Consider the following 17,423-nt stretch of genomic DNA (forward strand, 5'->3'; position numbering starts at 1 on the left):
CTTGCAGAGGGTATTATAATTTCAGTCAGAAGTTTGCAACGTAGTGAAGGAGAGGTTTCCGACCCTATAAAGTATATATATTCTTGATCAGCATCACTAGTAGAGTCGATCTAGCCATGTCCGTCTGTCCGTCCGTCTGTCCGTCCGTTTATATGCAAACTAGTCTCTCAGTTTTAAAGCTATCTGCATGAAACTTTCCCAAAAGTTGTCTTTCTATTGCAGGTAGTATATAAGTCGGAACGAGCCGGATCGGATGACTATAGCATATAGCTCCCATAGGAACAATCGGGAAAATAAATGAAAAAAAAGTATAACTTTGCTGTTTTTTAATTTTTTGTTTAGTTCTTCGACATATAGTAATGGTAAAATATTTCCGATTTACGGTTTAAATTTCATCAAAATCGGACGACTATAGCATATAGCTCCCATAGGAACAATCGGAAAAATAAATGAAAAAAAATATAACTTTGCTGTTTTTAATTTTTTGTTTAGTTCTTCGAGATATAGTAATGGTTTAATATTTCAGAATTACGTTTTAAATTCATCAAAATCGGACGACTATAGCATATAGCTCCCATAGGAACAATCGGAAAAATAAATGAAAAAAAATTATAACTTTTCTGTTTTTTAATTTTTTGTTTAGTTCTTCGACATATAGCAATGTTAATTATTTCAGAATTATGGTATAAATTTTATCAAAATCGGACGTCTATAGCATATAGCTCCCATAGAAATAATAAAAATATATAAAATAACTATCTAATAATTGAGCTGCAAATCATCATAGTTTCAATGTTTTTTTTTTTAGCACATACTCAAGTAAATCATAATTTAAATGTTTTCAAAAGTATTTAATTAATGCAATAGCTGCAAGGGTATATGAACTTCGGCTTGCCGAAGTTTGCTTTCCTTCTTGTTTGTAATATTTTTATTGTTATTATGGGAGCTTTGTTTATAGTCGTCCAATTTTGCTGAAATTTAAACCGTAGTTCTGAAATATTAAACCATAACTATATTTCGAAGAACTAAAAAAAATTAAAAAACAGCAAAGCTATAATTCTTTATACCCTTGCAGAGGGTATTATAATTACAGTCAGAAGTTTGCAACGCAGTGAAGGAGACATTTCCGACCCTATAAATATATATATCTTGATTAGCATCACTAGGCGAATCGATCTAGCCATGTCCGGCTGTCCGTCCGTTTCTACGCAAACTAGTCTCTCAGTTTTAAAGCTATCTGCATGAAACTTTCCCAAAAGTTGTCTTTCTAATGCAGGAAGTATATAAGTCGGAACGACGACTATAGCATATAGCTCCCATAGGAACAATCGAAAAAATAAATTAAAAAAAAGTATAACTTTACTGTTTTTATTTTTTTTTTTAGTTCTTCGATTTATATTAATGGTTAAATAATTCGGAATTACGGTTTAAATTTCATCAAAATCGGACGACTATATCATATAGATCCCATAGAAATATTAAAAATATATAAATAACTATCTAATAATTGAGCTGCAAAACATCATAGCTTCAATGTTTTTAGACATATACGCAAGTAAATCATAATTTTAATGTTTTCAAAAATTTTTAATTCTTACAAAAGCTGCAAGGGTATATGAACTTCGGCTTGCCGAAGTTTGCTTTCTTTCTTGTGTTCCTTTATTTTCCGATTTTTCCTATGGGAGCTATATGCTATAGTCGTCCGATCCGGCTCGTTCCGACTTAAGTACTACCTGCAACAGAAAGACAACTTTTGGGATGCTTCATGCAGATAGCTTTAAAACTGAGAGAGCAATTTGCGTACTAAAAGTAAAAAATAAGTAAAACGAACGTTAGATAAAACAATCGATAGCACTATCGATGGTCGAACAATTTTACAAACATCGATGGTTAGGGCTCACCATCGAGACTATCGGTTTAGAAAATTAATTTTTATTTATGGTATATTTGAAGAATTTTTGGAGTATTGTGCGGTATATTTCTCGAAACTTGATTGAATTTTCAACCTTCAGGTCACAGAGCATTTTCAAAAAGTTCGAGAAGGATAAGGGTTGGCTAAAAAGTTACAAAAAACATAGTGGGACAGTTGGTCTGCACACCATGACGAAGTTATTTCTGAGAATTCCATTTCTAAAGTTAATGTAAATATAAATTTGTAATAAATTGCTTTGTTTGTCAGGGTCGAATAGAATAAATTAAGAATTTTAATTTGTTTTTTTTTTTGATATTTCGTTCTATTCTTTGAGGCAGAAGAATTTTCGATACTTTTGATAGTGACCATTAGCGATAGCCAAAACTATCGATGTTTTACCCACCCTAGTTACCAGTACAGAGAATGTAATGATAACGTGTTATTGTACTTTTTATAAATTTGGTTGATAGATAGCCGACAGCCCTCAAATACCTTTTGCAAAATGTAGGTCATTGTGATTCTTGGACCCGTTTTCGCGTTCCTAAATTTATTTGCCACTTATAATATGATTTCACATGTTGAATCATTTTATGGACATATGTGGATGGATAAAAACAGCTATTCTTTTAATTTATTTACAATTAAATATGGTAATTACTACCTTTATATCTAAGTTTATATATATTCATAACGGCGCTTTAAATTAAGTCACTATCGTACTTGATTTTGGATGATTCTTGCTTCACGAATGTAACATCTCGTATAACCATTACAAATGTATAAGCTTATAAAAATACTTCGAAACATTTCCCTCGAATTTTGAGCTGTTTAGTAAAAACTTAAAGGCGTTAATCCAGCAACTCATGTGAACGGGTGTCGGCAGCTGTCAGCATCGTCACAAAAATTACATTTTGGTGGCTAATTAAAATTTCAAATTAAATCACAAGTAATTAGCTGAAAGTCAAAGACAAACATGGCAGGCACATAAAAGGTCGGGTTGGGAAATTTGACAGCATTTTATGATTTACAAACGCAATGAAGATTTTTGCCTAATGGTCTGTTGTTCCTGCTTGACAGGTGGGTGCGGAAGGTGCAAAGCGCGCCATATACGCCGTAGCAGATACATTTGCCTGCCAAATTAAATACATTAAAAGCGACAACAAGCAGTCAAAATGGAGAGAGGCAGCCAAATGGGCAAAACAGGCGACACATTAAAATACATTTTTAATGTTGATGTGAGTGTGCCCGCCCCTTTTTCGCTTTCGGAAACATTTTCTTCTTTATTTATTCATGGGAAAGTCTGTTTTCGTTTCTCTTTGACTTTTGACTGTCCCGATGCCTCATCAGACCACCACAATCCTCCCTCACAAAATTCGCATTCCCACCATCAGCCTGACAGGACGTCCGTTAGAAATGTAATTTAAATAATTACTTTTATTATGTCAAGAATTTTTGAGCGAGTTCGTTTTTTTTTTTTAAATCTGTATGCCTTACATTTTATTTATTGAAATTTCTCCTTAACTAAATAACCTTTATAAGAGTCATGTTGACCGGCACAAAATTGAATAATTATTGCTGGCCTTAAAGGCCGTTTCGTTGAAGGCTGCTTCTTCTCGAAACTCGAGTTAAAGCCATTGAGAGATGATTTGCGCTAAAAGTGAGTTTATTATAATAAGACACTTTTTTGCTTGGATTTTTTATAAATTAATGGCGAGATGCCAAGATCCGCCTGGATGTTTTCATTCCGAACATACCTTGGTGCCCTTGTAATAGTTCTCAGCTCGCATTTTCCACGACTGGGAAAATGCATTATCTCAAAGAGGTTGCGGGCATTAAGTTGCAGATGCAGTTTCTTGCTTTCAGTAAGTTACCGTCATGTTAGGCTTAGTGAAATTCACGATTGTCTGTTCAAAAAGAAACGTCGTGCGTTATTAGCGATAAACTTTGCATAACTGTAGAAAAAGTCTTCGGACCCAATGTAGCGCTGGTAGCATAAACTGAACCCAGTTTCTGGCGCCATCTACGAGCAGGTGGCGGTATCAGTTCGTGGCAAATGTGGCGGGTCAGCAGGGCTAAGTGTCAAGCACTGATCTGGAGAGAGCATTTCTATTCTTTCGCTGTTAAGGGGCTTGCCGCCATAATTGGGCGGCATCAGCGTTCTTTTCCTTTTGAGCCTTCCAGAGCGGTTGTTACCACAGTGAAAAGTTTTATTTATGGTGCTAGAAATATTCGATCGGAAGGAAGAGAGGCGGTGTATAGCACACAACCAATAATTCAAAGTGCAGATAAAGGCAACGAAACTAGGTGAGTTATTGGGGTAAAGGGCGGTTAAAAAGTTTTTTTTTTAGTAGACGCTTGCATAGGGAAAAAAAAAGAAAAAATGTGATGGCAAAAATATAAGAAATTTATTTGTTCACATTAGGCCTGCAGCTTTGCTGTATTTTTTTTTCCGCAACACCCGAACGAAGTGGGAACACTCAAGCCGATCGTCGAAATCCACCTACGCCTGGAGTTCTTCGAGGGAGGGGAGACAGTGGTAACGCGACCGCCTCGCAAAGCGAGCGGAGGAGATCGACGGAAAGTGCTAAATAATTGAATTTTAAATTATGTAATTCCTCATGTCCCGACCCGAACTAAGGCGTAAAAAGTAATTGTGGCCCGTGGTGGCAGAAAAAAAAGAAATATCGGCAGTGCAAATTCGGCGGTGTAAAAAAAGGGAAACGAAGAGCAAAAAAATAAGGGAAGAAATTAACCCAAAAATGTAGAAAATTTAAGTTCAAGAGGAGAGAAAAAAAGAAGAGAAAAGGGAGAAAAAGAAAATCCAAGAGAAAAAAAAAAGAAGGAAAAAGCTTGTGTTAAAAATAATTATGAAATTTAGTTATTAAGATTCAGTTTTAATATTTCTTTTGTATTTGTACATGTGAGAGTGATTTGAGTTTGTTTGTCATCTTACGCCGATAAAAAAAATATGTAAATTCGTCTCCAGTTCCCTTTTGAAAGTGAAAGAAAAAGAGGAGAAATAACACCCAGACTTGTCTGCCCCACGATTTGTTTTACCAAAAAAAAAAAAAGTGAATTCTTTTGCAGCGTTTCAGCGACCTTCAAGAAAGCGCTTTCTTCGTTGGATCCGCAGCGACAATAATGGTGAGCGAAAACATATACATTTTTATTTAATTGTTTGAAAAAAGATGAAAAGCATAATGATTTCGTGGTGCAGTACAAAATCGCGAGGAAAGCTATTAAGGGAGTAAAAGAAAAGCAAAGAGAATATAGATTTAAGAAAAAAAATAAAAAAAAAGGTAATTTTTTTTAACTTTCAAAAGGAAGATAGAAAGAAATGGAAGAAAAAGTATAACTAAAACTATTGAGTGGAATTCGAGTGGAATTCCGCAACACCCGAACGAAGTGGGAACACTCAAGCCGATCGTCGAAATCCACCTACGCCTGGAGTTCTTCGAGGGAGGGGAGACAGTGGTAACGCGACCGCCTCGCAAAGCGAGCGGAGGAGATCGACGGAAAGTGCTAAATAATTGAATTTTAAATTATGTAATTCCTCATGTCCCGACCCGAACTAAGGCGTAAAAAGTAATTCTGGCCCGTGGTGGCAGAAAAAAAAGAAATATCGGCAGTGCAAATTCGGCGGTGTAAAAAAAGGGAAACGAAGAGCAAAAAAATAAGGGAAGAAATTAACCCAAAAATGTAGAAAATTTAAGTTCAAGAGGAGAGGAAAAAAAGAAGAGAAAAGCGAGAAAAGAAAATCCAAGAGAAAAAAAAAAGAAGAAAAAAGCATGTGTTAAAAATAATTATGAAATTTAGTTATTAAGATTCAGTTTTAATATTTCTTTTGTATTTGTACATGTGAGAGTGATTTGAGTTTGTTTGTCATCTTACGCCGATAAAAAAAATATTTAAATTCGTCTCCAGTTCCCTTTTGAAAGTGAAAGAAAAAGAGGAGAAATCATCCCCAGACTTGTCTGCCCCACGATTTGTTTTACCAAAAAAAAAAAAGTGAATTCTTTTGCAGCGTTTCAGCGACCTTCAAGAAAGCGCTTTCTTCGTTGGATCCGCAGCGACAATAATGGTGAGCGAAAACATATACATTTTTATTTAATTGTTTGAAAAAAAGATGAAAAGCATAATGATTTCGTGGTGCAGTACAAAATCGCGAGGAAAGCTATTAAGGGAGTAAAAGAAAAGCAAAGAGAATATAGATTTAAGAAAAAAAAATAAAAAAAAAGGTAATTTTTTTTAACTTTCAAAAGGAAGATAGAAAGAAATGGAAGAAAAAGTATAACTAAAACTATTGAGTGGAATTCGAGTGGGAAGAGACAAAGTGACTCGAGTCACCCTGCATTCTGGTAGGCGAATATCGTAAATGGTCAGGTTCTTAGCTAACTAAATTAATTTTTTTGCCTCCTCCGTAAAGATATATTTATTTTTGTTAAATCAAATACCTTAGGTAATCAAGAGCTAAATTAAATCAGAACATCACATTATTATTAAGATCTGCACCCAAATCATAATTTATATTGTCTATTATACCTTATGTTACATTTTATAATTTTTGCTATTTGTCTCTTATTAATATATGTGTGTATCTATTAAGAAATCATGAAGTGCTCCCAAACGTTAGCTTACTGTTTTTCTAGTCGATGAATAAAATTTTATAATGTTTTAAATTTTAATGTTTGTCCTTGGCGTACGATGCCTTAATTAACCAATGCCGCAAGGGGCTGTTCCGGGAGTGAAGGGAAGGGGGAACGGCCGATGGAAGGGTGGGCAAAGCCAGCCTCATTAACAGCAGAGGTGGAGATGCGGTAGTATATCGAGTTAAGTGCCTGGCCTCTCTTGGCCAACTGCAATAGCCCAAAAATGTAGGATGTGTTCGAAGTAGTTTTTTTTTTGCTTGTCGCAGCACGCAAATTGAATTTGTTAATAATTAGTTAGGCCGCCTTGATTTCTGAGCAAGAACAACACCCCCAATTGCTGACGAGCCAGAGCCGAGGTAGACATTGTTTATTTGAGTTTTTAGAGTTTATCTTTCAGCCGCATAGGATTCATAGGCCCACAGTTTTTTTTTCAACAGTTTGCCTAGCCACGTCTGTAGTAAAACACTAAATACTCATTCCGAAAAAAAAAGAGTAGAATCAGTCACTTGTCGAACGCTTGGATACACTTTTAAAAAACTTAAAAAAAAAAAAAAAAAAAACAAATTTAAGTCAAGTGGCCACGTTCATGAAGAAACTGGTATACTTTAAGTGATTGTAAAGGGTGCGTGGACGAAATTGCTTGGATAACAGTTAGAGCGACCGCTCGCTGACCACAATCGCTATCGTTGTTGTTGTCGTTTGACTACAGATAAACGCAGTCCGTACGCATGCCCAAGACAAAACCGTTGTTGTTTTTTCTCGTTTTTTGTTCTTTATGCACTGGACTTGGTTTATGTTTCAATTTGGTTTTTTAGGGATTAGTCACGCTAGAGGCAAATTAATATTGTTTCCGAATTTGTTTATATTGAATTATATTATATTTCGTTCCGGTTTTTATTTTTGAGCAAAATTCTTTTAATTCTCACTTGCTCCTCACTTTTATTCAATGTTCTCGCCGCGAAGTCTGCATACATACTAAATAAGCTTTAAGCAGAGAATTTGAGAGCAAAGCGAAAAGAGTTCGATCAGCTGTTCGACCACTGAGGGCATTGAACTTTAGGTAGATAAAACGAAAGGAGAGAATTAAAAGCAATTGGCAGAGACTGTTTTTGTTAGGGTAGGTTAGTTATTAAAATATTTTTTGCGTATAATTATATATAGTTAATTATTATTTATCTTTAAAACTATATTTAAGTATTTAATGAAAATGGGTGATGAGGAAGATGTTCCCGAGACCCCAGTAGCGATTTGCGCGCTCTGCGGAAAAACTTTAACCGTAACCACCACGTTTAGAACCAAATGCATGCACGAATTTCATAAAGCCTGTATTTTAGCGCATTCTAAAAAGAAAACCACATGCCCATCTTGCAATGTTGTTTGTTTTGAAAAACCTCCGCCTCCAAATACAAGGGGGCAAACTCGATCAAACCAAGAGAGTTCACCAGCTCCGTCTGCGTCTGGTCAAATACAAGAAAGTAACGCAGTGCAGTCGGAAGTAATAGCGAATGCCGTATCTCGAGCAGTTCGAGCAATGCAGAATGATTTATTAGCTCAACTGTCGGCGCAAATGGCTCAATTAATTCAAACAAATATTTCTGAGCATTTGCGGCCGCTTAATGAAAACCTGTCTCAAAGAGGGGGGCTTGTAGGTGCTGGTAATGCGTCTCCTTTTGGTCTAGGGAATATCGATTTGGATGCTGGTCCTGGTCCCGGGTCTGCACACGGATCCCATAGAAGCGGAGTTTCCGAGCTATCGCAAAGGCCTGATAAGGTTGCTCATATTATGAATGGGTGGAAAATTCGCTTCAGTGGAAACGAAGACGGACTTAATATTGATAATTTTATCTATAGAGTCGAAGCTCTTACTCGACAGACCCTGGCATCGGATTTCAACACACTTTGTGGTAACGCAAGCATTCTGTTCGAGGGTAAAGCCCGAGACTTTTATTGGCGGTTCCACAAGACGGCTCCAATGCCATGGGGTTGGGATTTTCTTTGCCAAGCTTTGAGGAAACAGTTTAGGGATACTCGAAGCGACGTTGACATTCGGGAGGCAATTCGCGATCGAAAGCAAAAGGAGAGAGAGAATTTCGACAGTTTTTATGAAGCCATTATGCAGATGATGGATGGCTTAGAGGTGCCTATAGACGAGTATACTGTGGTTGAGATTCTCAAGAGGAATTTGAGACCCGAAATAAGGCACGAGATTTTGAATTTATCCATTCATTCTGTAGATCGGTTAAGGGATATTTGTCGCCGTCGTGAAAGCTTTCTGGATGAGGTCAGGAAAAATCAGGGCTATCAAAAGACAGTTCCTTTTCGCAAGCAAGTGGCGGAGTTAGTCGAGGAAATGCAGTTGGATGAGCCTGTAGAATTTTCAGATGTCGACGATGAAGAAGAAATCGGCGCTCTAGCATTAATATGTTGGAATTGCCATAAAGAGGGTCACCGATACCAAGACTGCGAGGATAAGAGAAGGATCTTTTGCTATGGCTGTGGGGCGAAAAATATTTTTAAGCCTTCCTGTGTTCGATGCCAAAAAAACGTGAAAAAGGGCACGCAGTACCGCCAGCAACTGGGTGCTCCGAAAAACAAAAGCACGAATACAGAGCTCAGCCAATAGAACCGTCAAGTAGCATAAACATTTTTCCGAAGGATTCGAGCGGGGCGAAAACTAAGCATTTGGTTTGGCCTCAACTAATCGAAGCTCAGCTTATTGATAGTAATGTTGCAGCTCCAGCTAAACCCGTATCTAGGCAGGCAAAACGCATGCGATCATATTGGCAATCCGTAAAAACTATAAATACAATCCGGTTCAAAGGGAATGATAAACGACCTTATGCTGAGGTTCGGTTGTTGGACAGGATAGTTACAGGGCTGTTGGATACAGGAGCAGCAATCAGCGTGATCGGCGGAAATTTGGCAAAGCAAATTATTCGAAGTAGAGAACCTTTTAAGCCGGTTATGTCAGCAGCTTGCACGGCAGATGGGAAAAAGCAGGAAGTGGTTGGGCGATTGCGCACATTAGTTACTTATAAGAATATTAGTAAAGATTTAGATTTAAAAATAATACCTTCTTTAAGCCAAGATTTATATTTAGGAATCGATTTTTGGGAAAATTTTAATCTTCTTCCTCCGGATATGCAAATAAATGAAATTTCGTCCGATTCTCATGAGTTATCTGCGGAGCAGAAGGCTCGTTTGGAAAAGGTAGTCGCTGAGTTTCCCTCATTTGCTGTGTCAGGGCTTGGAAAGACCACACTTATTTCGCATTCTATAGATATAGGCGATGCAAAACCAGTTAAACAGCGCCATTTCCCGGTATCTCCAGCAATCGAAAAGTTATTGTACGCTGAAGTAGACCGAATGATTAAGCTTGGAGTTATTGAGGAATCGAATAGTCCTTGGTCTTCTCCAGTTGTCCTTGTTCAGGAAAGTCAATGCTGTGACGAAAAAGGACGCGTATCCTCTTCCACAAATCGATGGTATATTAGGCAGACTACCCAAGGCAGTATACATTTCCAGCTTGGACTTAAAGGATGCTTATTGGCAAATACCTCTAGAGCCTAGTTCCAGAGAGAAGACAGCTTTTACCATTCCCGGAAAGCCGCTGTATCAGTATAAGGTCATGCCATTTGGGTTGACAAACGCATCACAAACAATGACCCGGCTCATGGATAAGGTAATTCCTCCATCGCTGAGAAATGAAGTCTTTGTGTATCTGGATGACCTGCTGGTTGTGTCAGATACATTTGAAGCTCATATGAGGGTTTTGAGTACAGTTGCTGATCATGTTCGCTCCGCTGGATTAACTCTAAATGTTGAGAAAAGCAAATTTTGTATGCGATCGGTCAAGTATTTGGGGCATATAGTTGGAGAAGGCGTGATTCGCACAGATCCTGAAAAGGTATCCGCCATGAAGGATTTCCCATTGCCCAAATCCTTAAAAGCACTCAGAAGTTTTCTCGGCATGGTGGGTTGGTATAGGAAATTTATTAATAATTTCGCTTCGGTGGCAGCTCCGCTTACTGATCTGCTAAAGCCAAAGAAAAAGTTTGAAATGACTATTGAGGGCCAGGAAGCATTTGAGAATCTGAAAGAGATGCTGTGTTCCGCACCAGTGCTTCGGAGCCCAGACTTTACAAAACCGTTTTTTGTGCAGTGTGATGCCAGCAAGTCCGGTGTGGGTGGAGTCCTGGTTCAGAAAACGGATGAAGGGGATGAATATCCAATTGCCTTCGTGTCAAAGAAATTAAATAAATGTCAGAGAGCGTACTCGATTTCTGAACAGGAATGCTTGGCCTCAATTATCTGCATCAAAAGATTCCGCGCGTACATAGAAGGACATGAGTTTACGGTGATCACCGATCACGCATCCCTTAAGTGGCTTATGTCTCAGACGGATCTAAATAGTCGTCTGGCTCGGTGGGCATTAAAGCTTCAAGGCTTTAATTTTAAGATTGAGCATCGTAGTGGCAAACTAAATGTTGTTCCCGACGCGTTGTCCAGAGTGAACGAGCAGGAAGTGGCGGTTTTAGATGCCAGCCACGGATTATTAGTAGATTTGCAATCTCCGGCGTTTAAGGGAAGTGATTACTTGGAAATGCAGGAAAAAGTCAGTGCCAACAGCGATAAATTTCCAGATCTAAGGGTTGTGGATGGTTTGTTGTACCGCAGGACTCAGCATGAGACAGGAGAGCTTATGCATGACACCTTCGCGTGGAAGCTTTGGATTCCAAGCGATTTGATTCCAGAGGTTTTAAAGAAAGCCCACGACGACCCACTTGCATCGCATGGAGGCGTACATAAGACTTTAGAACGAATACGTAGGTATTACTTTTAGCCAGGACTAGTGGCAGATGTCAAAGAATACATTGGTAATTGCGATGTCTGTAAGAGTACAAAAGCGCCAAATAGAGTACAGCGACCGCCGATGGGTACCGCTCCCGAGACGCAGAGATTTTTCCAGCGGCTTTATATTGATTTCCTCGGGCCATACCCAAGGTCTCGATCTGGTAATGTGGTCATATTTATAGTGCTGGACCACTACTCAAAGTTTGTGTTCCTAAAGGCAGTGAAGAAAATGACGGCCGACGTCGTAATAAAGTATCTGCAACAAGACTTGTTTCATACTTTTGGAATTCCCGAAACAATTGTGTCAGATAATGGCTCTCAATTCAAATCAGAACCGTTTCAAAAGTTGTTGAGGCAATATAGGGTTAACCATAGTTTGACAGCAGTCTATGCGCCACAAGCTATTGCGTCTGAGCGAGTCAATCGTTCAGTTATTGCGGCCATAAGGTCTTATATTCGGGACGACCAGAAAGATTGGGATGAGCATTTGAGTAGTATTGTGCGCTGTGCGCTGCGTTCATCAGTGCATTCTGGAATAGGGACTACGCCGTATTATATGGTGTTTGGCCAACATTTTATTTCATCCGGTTCAACATATAAATTATTGAGATCGCTGGGTATGTTGGAGGAAAGAGCCGCAAGATTTACGCAAGAGGACTCCTTGGAATTGGTGCGTCGAAAAGCCCGGGAGGTGATGCAGAAACAGAATGAGAAGAACGAGCGGCAGTATAACTTAAGGTCTCGTGAGGTGTCTTACCAGGAAGGTCAGGAAGTATTTAGAAAGAATTTTAAACAAAGCAGTTTCGTGGGAGGATACAGTTCGAAGTTAGGGCCCGCTTATCTTAAGGCCAGAGTCCGGAAAAAACTTGGAAATGCCTGCTATGAGTTAGAGGATTTGCAAGGGCGATCAGTAGGACGTTTCCATGCCAAAGATCTAAAACAGTAACGAAGCGTTGCTACCAGCTTTGGTTGGATCTGTTTTGGGGTTGTCGGACCCCAGTCCAGATCTTAAGGGGGGGCTTTTGTAGCGCTGGTAGCATAAACTGAACCCAGCCTCGCAAAGCGAGCGGAGGAGATCGACGGAAAGTGCTAAATAATTGAATTTTAAATTATGTAATTCCTCATGTCCCGACCCGAACTAAGGCGTAAAAAGTAATTGTGGCCCGTGGTGGCAGAAAAAAAAGAAATATCGGCAGTGCAAATTCGGCGGTGTAAAAAAAGGGAAACGAAAAGCAAAAAAATAAGGGAAGAAATTAACCCAAAAATGTAGAAAATTTAAGTTCAAGAGGAGAGAAAAAAAAGAAGAGAAAAGGGAGAAAAAGAAAATCCAAGAGAAAAAAAAAAAAGAAGAAAAAAGCATGTGTTAAAAATAATTATGAAATTTAGTTATTAAGATTCAGTTTTAATATTTCTTTTGTATTTGTACATGTGAGAGTGATTTGAGTTTGTTTGTCATCTTACGCCGATAAAAAAATATTTAAATTCGTCTCCAGTTCCCTTTTGAAAGTGAAAGAAAAAGAGGAGAAATAATCCCCAGACTTGTCTGCCCCACGATTTGTTTTACCAAAAAAAAAAAGTGAATTCTTTTGCAGCGTTTCAGCGACCTTCAAGAAAGCGCTTTCTTCGTTGGATCCGCAGCGACAATAATGGTGAGCGAAAACATATACATTTTTATTTAATTGTTTGAAAAAAAGATGAAAAGCATAATGATTTCGTGGTGCAGTACAAAATCGCGAGGAAAGCTATTAAGGGAGTAAAAGAAAAGCAAAGAGAATATAGATTTAAGAAAAAAAAATAAAAAAAAAGGTAATTTTTTTTTAACTTTCAAAAGGAAGATAGAAAGAAATGGAAGAAAAAGTATAACTAAAACTATTGAGTGGAATTCGAGTGGAATTCCGCAACACCCGAACGAAGTGGGAACACTCAAGCCGATCGTCGAAATCCACCTACGCCTGGAGTTCTTCGAGGGAGGGGAGACAGTGGTAACGCGACCGCCTCGCAAAGCGAGCGGAGGAGATCGACGGAAAGTGCTAAATAATTGAATTTTAAATTATGTAATTCCTCATGTCCCGACCCGAACTAAGGCGTAAAAAGTAATTGTGGCCCGTGGTGGCAGAAAAAAAAGAAATATCGGCAGTGCAAATTCGGCGGTGTAAAAAAAGGGAAACGAAAAGCAAAAAAATAAGGGAAGAAATTAACCAAAAATTTAGAAAATTTAAGTTCAAGAGGAGAGAAAAAAAGAAGAGAAAAGGGAGAAAAAGAAAATCCAAGAGAAAAAAAAAAAAGAAGAAAAAAGCATGTGTTAAAAATAATTATGAAATTTAGTTATTAAGATTCAGTTTTAATATTTCTTTTGTATTTGTACATGTGAGAGTGATTTGAGTTTGTTTGTCATCTTACGCCGATAAAAAAAATATGTAAATTCGTCTCCAGTTCCCTTTTGAAAGTGAAAGAAAAAGAGGAGAAATAATCCCCAGACTTGTCTGCCCCACGATTTGTTTTACCAAAAAAAAAAAAGTGAATTCTTTTGCAGCGTTTCAGCGACCTTCAAGAAAGCGCTTTCTTCGTTGGATCCACAGCGACAATAATGGTGAGCGAAAACATATACATTTTTATTTAATTGTTTGAAAAAAAGATGAAAAGCATAATGATTTCGTGGTGCAGTACAAAATCGCGAGGAAAGCTATTATGGGAGTAAAAGAAAAGCAAAGAGAATATAGATTTAAGAAAAAAAAATAAAAAAAAAGGTAATTTTTTTTTAACTTTCAAAAGGAAGATAGAAAGAAATGGAAGAAAAAGTATAACTAAAACTATTGAGTGGAATTCGAGTGGGAAGAGACAAACTGACTCGAGTCACCCTGCATTCTGGTAGGCGAATATCGTAAATGGTCAGGTTCTTAGCTAACTAAATTAATTTTTTTGCCTCCTCCGTAAAGATATATTTATTTTTGTTAAATCAAATACCTTAGGTAATCAAGAGCTAAATTAAATCAGAACATCACATTATTATTAAGATCTGCACCCAAATCATAATTTATATTGTCTATTATACCTTATCTTACATTTTATAATTTTTGCTATTTGTCTCTTATTAATATATGTGTGTATCTATTAAGAAATCATGAAGTGCTCCCAAACGTTAGCTTACTGTTTTTCTAGTCGATGAATAAAATTTTATAATGTTTTAAATTTTAATGTTTGTCCTTGGCGTACGATGCCTTAATTAACCAATGCCGCAAGGGGCTGTTCCGGGAGTGAAGGGAAGGGGGAACGGCCGATGGAAGGGTGGGCAAAGCCAGCCTCATTAACAGCAGAGGTGGAGATGCGGTAGTATATCGAGTTAAGTGCCTGGCCTCTCTTGGCCAACTGCAATAGCCCAAAAATGTAGGATGTGTTCGAAGTAGTTTTTTTTTGCTTGTCGCAGCACGCAAATTGAATTTGTTAATAATTAGTTAGGCCGCCTTGATTTCTGAGCAAGAACAACACCCCCAATTGCTGACGAGCCAGAGCCGAGGTAGACATTGCGTGCGCTCAGTGATCAAGCCCAACATCAGGCCGCAAAACAAAAATTTATCAATGTTCGTTACACCAAAGCGCTGGTTTTGTGGAACTCGATCTGCAATCGTACATATCTACAAAGCCTTCAGATTTTTTAACGTTACATCATACATGAAGGTAAGACTTAAGAAGACTTAAGAAGACTTAAGAAATACCACTGCAATATTCCTTCCCCGGGTTCGAAAGTAGTACGTACCAAATTGGATTGACCGGACTACATTGTGTCATAGGTAGATAGGTATTACGCGCTTTTGGAGATATTTTTCGATCAGTTTGGGCAGCCACGTTAACAAACTTATTGGAATTGTGTAATCTTCACCGCGTTTTGGTATAATTATGATATTTTTGTTCTTTTGTTGCGTTTTCGCCTAAGAATTTGCACATAAATATATTTGGAGGTTATAAGTCCTTGCGCGTTGTTTTTTTAAGTTTCAGTTCGACTGTTTGTACCAGGGTACCAACTGGTTTTGTAACCATCATCCTTAACCCGTATAACACAATCAAAACCGGGGGTGTCAGTAAATACAGTGGACGAGTCTGGAAGGATTCCGCACGACTGTGAACTAATGGGCTGCAGTGTTGTATCGCAGTCTGTGAATAGCCAACAGCTACAGATTGGTCATCATTAAAATCATTTAATGATCTTGAGGCTGCAGCGTCATCCTTTTATATGAACTTGCATTCGTCAATCGACATTTTCGTTCCAGAAATATCGCTAGTAAACAAATCCGAACCCATTAAAAATAAAAAATCGAGTTTGTATACAAAATATTTTAAAACCATCTCTTCGGAGGACTTTTTAAAGTATATTGCGAACTGTGCGGAGATCAAATTTGTGCTATAATCCCTACATCTCTCAAGGTAGTGAGAACATTCAAAATGACCCAAAACATTTTTACTTGTTTGTAAATTCTAAAGGAATATCTTAGAAGTATCCGTCATCTTTTCGTTTTCACAACAGAATGGAATCTTCATCTTTAAATATTCCAAATCTTTCTTCATTTTTTTTTCAAACAACCTATTCATTACAGTCCTACGACTGCTCCACTTTCTATCCTAATTGGATATTCATTGGAAATGAATATTTTATTATTCCTCTTCATAAAAAAGGGGCCGAAAACATGGCTTTGTTAGGAATCGGTCGACTACTATAACCATTTTCACCGTTTCATTAAAATAATTGCAAAATTGATGTTATTTTTACAGATTTTACCAAGGCGCTTGGTTCAGTAAACCATAGCCTTCATCTGCATAATATGATCATCTAGGTTGCTTAGTGTAGTCTTGGAATCGCTGGTAATGCCATTGCAGTCGTCTCCCACCGTATTTGACGACAGTCGTGTTGGCAAAAATCTTTTGATGATAGTAGCAAAACTCGGAATTGGGTTCGTGATGTGTTGGCAGTTCGGTTAGATACTGGTCGCTTAAAACGTTTGACCTCATTTTGCAGAGTATTTACTTGTTGTGACAAGGCACGAATGCAAATGGCTACGTCTTTGATGCTCGCAGCTTGGTCCATAGCACTTACTGCAATATCCAATTGCTGAGCGTTGTCAGATGCGATCGAAAATGTTGTAGTGGGGGGCACTGATGTCTCGATCATCTTATCAGCCACTTTTGCCAACTTATGTAAATCTGATTCCTCCCAAACAGTTAGAGTTGGGCGAATTCATTGTGGCACCTCTGCAAGAAAAAGAGTATGAATAATGTTTTCATTGCCTTGCTCGGGAGCAAGATGTCGCATACTTGAGACCTGCAGTCTCTCCTCCACGCAAAAGGCGATTTTGTCTTGAGTTTTAAGTGTGAGGTATCAAATCTTCCACAGATAAAATGACATCTTCCTCCAAATGGACAGTTACCAAATCAAAGTTTTCGATGTCTTCGGTAATGTTGTGAAGGCGGAACGAGCGCTCAACCTGAGCGAACCATAGCTGAGGATTATTGCGAGCAAAATTTGGTAACTTTAGGAAGATTCGCTGAAAGTTCTGAAAGCTTCCAGTTGCTGTTGATGCTCCCGAATCTGGGTATCGTTGCTTGGAAACTTGTTCTCGTTGAAAATTAGTCTTCTCGGTGCAAGCGAACGCAAATTGTATGGCGACTCTTGCAATAATAGGGTATATTGATGTCAAGAGAGCCTGGTGTTTTACTTCTAACTAATCGAAATTCAAGTGTCGGGGTCACCACTTTGGCATCCAATAAAATGCCAAGATGTTAATTTATAAGAATAACTTTTATTCTATCTAAATAGTAAAAGCGTCGTGACAATTGTTCTTTCTTAGCCGAGCGATCGAGATTAGAGAGGAGATCGTTTTTGTCATCTCTAACTTGTTGCCTTACTATCGTAATTTTATATTTTATTTCTATTATTTCCGCTAGAGGGATAATATGGGGCGCCACACTGCGTAGCCAACACAAGAAGCTAAGAGTGGGCAGCACCCCCACGCCGCGCT

At 38.1% G+C, this 17,423-nt stretch overlaps 1 protein-coding gene across 1 annotated transcript; it reads left to right on the forward strand.

The window, feature by feature from the left end:
* Window positions 1-4,889: 4,889 nt before the first annotated feature.
* LOC128253212 (uncharacterized) lies at window positions 4,890-9,184 on the forward strand. Its single transcript, XM_052981441.1, has 2 exons — window positions 4,890-5,056; window positions 5,937-9,184. Exon 2 carries the CDS (start codon window positions 7,763-7,765, stop codon window positions 9,182-9,184), a length of 1,422 nt encoding a protein of 473 aa, XP_052837401.1. The 5' UTR covers window positions 4,890-5,056; window positions 5,937-7,762.
* Window positions 9,185-17,423: the final 8,239 nt, after the last annotated feature.

Source organism: Drosophila gunungcola, assembly GCF_025200985.1.
Source record: "Drosophila gunungcola strain Sukarami chromosome 2L unlocalized genomic scaffold, Dgunungcola_SK_2 000007F, whole genome shotgun sequence".
Classification (NCBI taxonomy): domain Eukaryota; kingdom Metazoa; phylum Arthropoda; class Insecta; order Diptera; family Drosophilidae; genus Drosophila; species Drosophila gunungcola.

Excerpts from the sequence above, each read along its gene's own strand:
- LOC128253212 (XM_052981441.1), top strand. The coding sequence starts at position 7,763 with ATGAAAATGGGTGATGAGGAAGATGTTCCCGAGACCCCAGTAGCGATT.